The sequence below is a fragment of the Aphis gossypii genome, chromosome X, assembly GCF_020184175.1.
Source record: "Aphis gossypii isolate Hap1 chromosome X, ASM2018417v2, whole genome shotgun sequence".
NCBI lineage: Eukaryota > Metazoa > Arthropoda > Insecta > Hemiptera > Aphididae > Aphis > Aphis gossypii.
Window position 1 is genome coordinate 53,776,018 of NC_065533.1, and position 8,422 is coordinate 53,784,439.

The 8,422-nt window shown below is 32.5% G+C and overlaps 1 protein-coding gene across 2 annotated transcripts; it reads left to right on the forward strand.

The window, feature by feature from the left end:
* The first annotated feature begins 345 nt into the window (after window positions 1-345).
* Window positions 346-7,983, forward strand: LOC114128786 (uncharacterized). 2 transcript variants are annotated; one of them, XM_050207758.1, is made up of 7 exons: window positions 346-1,002; window positions 3,237-3,529; window positions 3,608-3,948; window positions 4,001-4,076; window positions 6,909-7,124; window positions 7,188-7,296; window positions 7,678-7,983. In XM_050207758.1, exons 2-7 carry the CDS (start codon window positions 3,257-3,259, stop codon window positions 7,716-7,718), a joined length of 1,056 nt encoding a protein of 351 aa, XP_050063715.1. In that variant the 5' UTR covers window positions 346-1,002; window positions 3,237-3,256; the 3' UTR covers window positions 7,719-7,983. The 2 variants fall into 2 exon arrangements, with proteins under 2 accessions (XP_050063715.1, XP_027849171.2); XM_027993370.2 differs by lacking the exon at window positions 346-1,002 and adding an exon at window positions 2,246-3,105.
* The last annotated feature ends 439 nt before the right edge of the window (window positions 7,984-8,422 follow it).

The following is an 8,422-nucleotide window of genomic DNA, read 5'->3' on the forward strand; positions in this document are numbered from 1 at the left end:
AAAAAATCCTAAATACGCCACTGTGAACACCGACTGTATAGGTACCGGTTATAGACAAATATACGTTATTTGTGGTTTATTATTAAAATTTTATTTAATTCGATTACCTATTTAATCGAATTTATATCGAATTGATTTTACGACTCTATTATACATAGTTGGACAAATGTAGTAAATTTATAAACATTACTGTTTAAGAGTGTATAATAAAATAAAATTTTATTAAAATATAATAAATACACACCCTTTCGGTTAGTTGGTTCTAAATTATCATAATGCATTGTAATTAATAGTTCTATTTACGGATACTTCCACTCGTTTAGGAACAGTTGAGCTTTAAACCAGACACCAGACACATATTTTGCGCACAACCTAACCCTTTGGGCTTTGGTCACCCTTTTGGCTTTTACAGCATCAATAAATTCAATGAATAAATCAAAAACCAACGTTTTAATTAAATGCCACGGTACTCAACGGCTCCACCAGAACAGAGTACAGGCATCGCAGCGACTCGGTCGCCACCGCGGGCGACTACGACGCGACACGATCGACTCCCCGACCAAAACCCCAGGACTAGGCGGGACGGGAAGAGACGTCGCGCCGGTGATCGGCTCTGACGGGCTGACGGCTCTCTAGCCGTCAACCGGACGAATCCGCGTTCCGCACGACCGCGTTTACGCCAACTTCCGACTTTGCGTACCGCGTTGTTACATTTTTTTTTATTCAAAATCTCACTACACATTGTTCATAGAGTACATAAATACAACTCGTCGTATCACCCATATCACTTGACGTCATGTTCGTTTACCTATTCGACCACCCGCCGTGTGCGCGTGTCACTGCAAGCGAGTACGTCGACTATCGCGACCGGCCAACGACGACTACGTCCACGGCAATCATCACACGGGCCGCGTCGAATTGGCTCCCCGCAGAGGAAGCTCCTCGACGATCGAGACACCGAAAGGCGAGAGTTTTATTTTCACGCCGACACATCGACCTCGGGTAAATTGCTTATATTATAATATTAATATATTAGTATTGAGGTAATATTCTAGCCGCAAGTGTGTTTTCCGGTTAGCTAGGATTCCCGAGTCGACGATTACGTAATAAAGTTATATTTCTATAGTACGTACTGCAGGGAATTCCGCGCGACCGAGAATAATCCCGCCGCGAAACGGCCTGGAAAGTAATAATATTATTATTACATAACGTAACACCACCCCGCCCCGAACGTGTTTGCCTTTCGTACCGCGACGATATACCGTCGACGTCGGCGCGCGCAGCGCACAGGTGAGGAACCCCGAAACCAGTACCGCGGCTGCCGCCGTCTTTGGTTTTCGTCGCGCGAAAAATAAACAATCGACCGCGCGCCGCTCGCCGCCATCACCAGCCGCCGCCGTCGCCGCGCACCACCGTCGTCAACCACAGCAGCAGCTGCTGCAGCTGTCTCCGTCGCGGTTTTCAGCCGCCGCCGCGCCAAAATGTTGCCGTTGCAATACCCGAACATCTGTTCCGAATAATATTAACGTTACCGCGTACGACGAGCACGGGTCAACGCGACGGTTTAACGTTTACACGTTTGTGATTTTAATGATTTTATTGTAAAACATAAATTTACCCGATGGCCGGGAAAACGTATAGCGGGTGTACGGCGGCCTAAGTGTATCTGGCTCTAAGTCAGACGTAATAATATGATTAGAGGAATTTATTCGAGAGAACGGACAGGACCCCGCGAACGTACGGTTCAATCCCGTGCGGCGTGCCTATCAGCAAATACGCTATCGGACGGTACGGGAGAACGGCCGTACGCAACTTATTGGGCCAAATGAAAAGAGTATAAGCCACAATTTTACAATATCGAGAATCGAGATAACGATTTAGTAAAACATTGTGCGCAGATATCTCAAAATCTACACGGAACTCATTAATATAATTTAGTCCTGGATTATGAACACACAGATTTTGTCGATTTTGAATATTGTTATCCACATAGTACCTATTAACGTACCTATTATACTACCTGTAGTATCGTACGTTGACATCGACTAATAATAATCTAACGGATAATTATTATTCCCAACTTTTTTAATTTGTAATTTCGAGTTGATTTTTTTTTTTTGTTTTCATTAATATTTCAATTTTCTCAGCTCGTTATTACGCGTTAACGTTTGAATTTCAAAACAATAAAGTCATCAAACAAAAGTACACACTACATTAAAATATCATTGATAATCTATAATATCGATGTCATGGATACGCCGTGTTTCACCTCGACTACCACCCAATGACCACTTAATAATAAAAAAATATTGCACCCGATACAATAATATTACGATAGGTATTTACAGCGCGACCTGGCGGAGCATCGTATCAGGGATATATTATAATATTATCACGCACGGCAGACAACGACCGCGGATCGCGAACACTCGGCAGGCTTCGTCGTAGGCGTACTATCGAAACGTCGAACGGCGTCCGTCCTTCGGTTTTCCTGTTGGTTACTCCTTGACCTCGTTCCAGGGCCATACTCTTTGGCGGACGACCGCCCCGCTTCGGTGAAGTACCACTAGATAAATCGTGGCGTTCGGCCTGCCGCCATACGCGGTAAGACGTTGTAACGTACGTGGCACGACGCGGAACGCACGCGCAGTAAACCAGTACCGACGCCATTTGGACGCCACTTGTTGATGCATTCTGTCGGCCACCGTTCAAAACGGCGTGCGCTCGAACAGCGTTTCGTTTCCGGACTTTATTCTTTTTAAAATTATTTCTTTTTTGTATATTTTTTTTTTCTGTCGTTCGCGTCGGCGTTGCCGCTTCGCTGCTGAACATCGCCAACTCACATTTACAAACGTCGTTCACTCGCGCTCGACACTTAATTGGCCGCCGTTCGGCGATCCGCTCGTTCGGGTACCTAGTTCGATATAGATAGGTAGGTAGGCAGCCATTGACCAGCGCCAACGGAACACGGTTTTGTCCGGTGCGCGACGTCGTAGTTTTGTTTACAACGTTCAAATTGTGTTCCGTGTGCGTTCGCATTAATTGTCACCAGTGTACCTAACCTACAAGACGTGCTAAATTGTATGATTAAAATGGATAAAAAAGGTATATGAATTGAACGCTTTAAACGTACATATTTGTTTAATATAACGCTTTTGATATTTCATTAATTATTATAAACAGTTATAGGTCTCTTTTGAAAAAAAATTCTAGAGTAACTTCTTTTTTTTTTTTAGATACGACGGATCTTTGTTTTATGTGTGAAGAAGAATTAGTCGGTAATGGTTTACAGTTCGATTTTCGCCGTACACATATTGGTAATGAGTTATTAACACAAAAGATTGCTGAACTTATCGGAGATCATTTTGTGGTTATTGTAAACAATAAGGATCGCATGTGCAAGGGTTGTGTAGCACTGTTGAACGATATTGACGAGATGGAAATAGAACTGACAATTGTTAAAAATGCACTGTTGTTGGGTATTAAAAATAAGTATGGATTATCAGTTGATGCTGATGATACAATTGAGGTATTTATTTTACTAAAATTAATCTTATCTGCACTGTTATGAAATAAGTACATTCTTTTTTTTTTATTTTTAACTTAGCCTATCATGGTGGAAGATGGCGTTTTGAAGGCTGACAGATCAAATTCTTCGGAACTTGAACAGGTTAAAGAATCAAATCAATTTTTAAATATGCAACATCAAGAAGTACCGACACCTCCAAAAGTATTCATGCCACGACAAGTACCATGGCCACCACAAATATTGAGACCACAATTACCACAACAAATATTGAGGCCACAACTAGCACCTCGACTAGCGCATAATTTACAACGAGGATTAAGGCCACAACTACCAGGGAAACGATTACGAGTAATCCTACCACGTAAAGCAGAGAAGAAGGAACTAGTAAAAAATTTGCAAACAAAACGGCAACTATTTCGGTATGTACATTTTTTTTTTGTTTTTAAGATATTATTAATAATTTCATTTTAGAAATGATGTGCTAAGTCATTCAAATAAAAAAGAAACTGTCAAATGTGATACTCAAAATAGTTCTGGAATATTTCCGGTAAGAATAAGAAGTGGTTTGCTTTTCCTATATATTTAATATGCAAACAATGAATATTTTTGTAGTACTTATATATTTTGATTTTGTTACTTTTTCCTATGCATACTAACTAACAAGTATGGTCTGGAATTGAATTTATATATTTTTATTACTAAATGGACTAAAAAAATAGTAAATTTATATATTATAATTATACTAATACATATTATCATATTATAATATTTTATTATGCATGCAATTACATAAATTATAATTTTGTATTTTATTTTTAAATATAAAATAATACAATAATTTTACTACTATTAACAAAATTTTAATAAAAATTACAGAATTAAGATGTTAAGTAGTTTTTGTTGATAAATTATAAAAAAAAAATTGAAGGCATATATTAATTTTTTTAAGAGTTTTAGTGCATGAATATTTTGGTAATTTTTAGAGCATACATTTCTAGAATCTTCTAACAAGCTTTTATTACTACCTATATGCAGTTATGATTTGTAACAATGTATGTCTTTAATCTAGTATATTATAATCATAGGTGTGCTAGATGTATCCACCCTGCACACCCTGCGATTATTAATGGGCCCAAGCACCCAATGCCTTAATGAAATTGCTCATTTATTAATTGTAATATATTATACAATTGAATTCGCTATTCCTAACGATCTTTATGGACCTAGAGAATCTGATCGTTATAATTGAACTTTGATGAATCTGGGTTTTAAAAAGCAACTTGATTTTTTTTGAAAAATTGATTTATTAAACAAATTGTTCACTGTATAATGCTATTTAAGAATATATAGTTTAACATTCAAGATATTTATAATTTTTTATAAAAATACGTGTATATTATAGTATATGTTTATGATTTGTTTGAAAAATAATCTATTATAGTGATTTGTTCATAATTTGAATAAGATTTTTTTAACAAAATTAGAAATATTGTTTAATGTCATTGATACTTTTTATATCATTGTTTACTGAAACAAAAGTACACACCTGATAGATATAAAAAAATACATTTCCTAAATAGGTTGATAGATAGTATTGATAGTAATAAAATCGGTAACTAAAAAACATATGCTGTGTACAATATTGTCGTACAAGACATATTATTTGTTACAGATAAGATTAAGAATTATCGCTTCGAACGAAATCAAATTTACTACATGTGCATATATTATTAATTGCTATAGATGATTATAAAAATCAATTTTTGTTTTTGAATAATATCGCTTTATTCAAATTAATCTTTATAAACGATATCATTATGTACAATAAAAGTACTATACATAACATATAAAACCAACCAAATACATTACTTGGAATTGTTTTACCCAGAATATTATTATATATGGCTTCATAATAAGCGAATTCAACAGTATCTAAACTATTAAAGTCAGTTTTAAATTATATTTTTAAGCAAATTTGTAAAATTAGAATTTTTCACTATTTTCACTTTGTAGTTTAAACTTTTAAGCCTGTATTATAATTTAAAGATAAATGATGGCTAATATTATTCATCCATTATTTTTTAATTTTTTTTTCTTTTTTTGCTTTAGTTTTAGTATATTATACACAGCTGACACTAGACAATTTTATTAGGAAAGGCCAAGTGATGTATATGAAAAAAAATTAAGTTTTAGATTTTTATTTTAAATTCTACCAACTACTAAGTTAGTGTGATATTATGATATCCAGAGAGTATTATGTTAGGCCATGGACTGACTGATTTGACCTGTAGTTTCACCTATGATTAACTACAAGTACTACTCGCTAGCTGTACTATAGGTTCCATATTAGGTAGGTTTTATTTTATATGAACAATTGTTATCGTGTATTGAGAAGCTAATTATTCAATTATTTTACTCGTGATTATCTATTATTAATATTATTGTCCATTGTTAATTTATTTAATTGTATTTTAGGTTTAATGTTAACCCTCTACAATTATCAGAAATGTATGATACGCTTAACTTGTATTTTTCTTTTACATGTATATTATAAATACTTTAAAATTAAAAAAAAATTCCAATCATTTTAATATTGAGGGCCAATAATAATATGTTGGCACATCCTATTTTTAGAGTCTGTGCACGCCTATGATTATGATATACATATTATATTAATGCTGTGTTGAATCACATACAAGATATATTTACCATGTTTTGCAGTAACAGTTTATTTTAGTTTTGAATTAAATAATAGTAATAATAGGTATTATTTATTTGCTATGTATTGTTTTTATGATTGTAACTATATTAATTATGGTAAGGTATATCTTATTCTATTCTGTTTATATAATTTAACGATCAGGTAATATTACTAGATTATATAGTTAAAAGGACACCATCTATATGTCTATATATCTATATGTGTTGTCTCCGTCTTACAAACATTCAACATATCAAATTTTTGATGAGTATTACCAATTTAATATTAGAGTGAAATGGCCTGTTATCAAACTTAAAGATTGGGACATCATCTGTGTTTTTTCGACAGTTTTTTACTATTTTTAATTTTTAAGCGAATTACCTATAATATTTTTAAATATTAATATTTTATATACTCATAATTCACTTAAAATTTGAAATACCTTAAAAAACCGACAAGAGATACAAATAATGTTCTTATCTTAGAGTTTGATAATAGGTCATTTTACTCTTTATATCTATACTAAAGACACAAAATTAGTTTAACTGAACGAACATTTACTATGTATGTTAGTATGACAGAGGCAACATATGCGGGCGTGGTGTCCTCTTAAAAACAACTATTTAATTTAATCTTATGTATTAATTTTAAACCTTGTTAATATTAAATTAAATTTAGGTATCGCAAACAACACATATTTTTAAATGCAAAATATGCGTTAAACATTTTAAAAAACGAGAGGTTTGTCTACGCCACATTCAGGAATGTCATAATAATGAGCCTGCTCCAAAACAAGTTTTTAAATGCAAAATATGCGTTCAATATTTTATGAAACAAGAGGTTTGTCTACGCCACATTCAGGAATATCATGATGAGCCTGCTTCAATTGTAATGGTAAGTGAACAATTTGAAGACATAACAAATTATTATTTATTTATTTATTGACTTTATTTTTAGGAGACAAAACCATGCAAGCCAGCTCTTATTAAATGTACTCCTCAGCCCAAGTTTCAATTAAATAATCAGGAACCTGAGTCACCTGAGTCTCCTACGGATGATAAAAAAGGTACTGTAGATATCGCTAAGCTTTTGAATTACAATATTCCTGTAAAAAATCTGGAGATACTGAACAAAAAGAGGAAATTAAAAAATACTGGCAAAAGTTCAATTGAAAACTCTTGTTTCGGTAATTTAAGACAATTAAAGAAGCTAAATCTCTTTCTGGCAGGAGTGTAATTTTGGGGGGATAGATCTAGACTCTAGAGCCTTACTTTACTAATATTTTGCAGTATTTATAATTTATTAGTAATCCAATTATATATTATATATAATTGTGTTATTAATAGTTAAATGGAGGTTTTTTTGGTGATAAAAATTACAGTTTTCTACTAAAAAAAATTACCCCTCCCACCCCTTAAAAAATTCCTTATTATGTCATTGTTTTCAGAAGTCACTGAAGAAAAAGAAGATGCAGCTGAGTCTCAATAACAAGTATTGCGAGCAGAAACTTCAAACAATGTTGAGAAATTTGGAAATGACTGCAATCCATTTTTAGAATAAAATATTTAAGATATTTTTTTATATATTATTTTAACTAGGTCATATTTATTTTAAAGTGCTGCAGTTTAGAGAAATGTATTATTCATTTAATAATATAAATAAATTCTCTATTCTTTTTTTTTATATATAAATTAGAAAGTTTTATAATAAGGATTACAATTCCATTTAAGTGCCAACTACTTAATAATAGTTTGCAATTTTATTAACCAATAAAATGGCTTCTATTAAATAGAATATTATATACTATATTTATATTATTTGTATTTTATATTTTTATTTATTTCTTTCTATTTAAATCATGTCAACAATTCTATTGTCAATTAATATAGTAAATTTATAAAGTATGATAATAATAACAATAAATAACTAAGTTTTTTAATATAAAAAAGTGGTTTTGTTTAAAAAATCATTGTTCAATTTATTTATTTTATTTAGGCAAATATTAAATTCTTAATGTATTTCAGTTTATATTGAGAAAATCAATACTAATATTGAATTTATAATTGTCTTACTCTTCAAAAACAAAAAATTACAGGTACATAAAAATAATTTTGATAAAATATGAATATATTAATAATAACTGGTTAAAAAAATTTGTACAATAATCAAATGTGCCATCTCAAAAAACATGT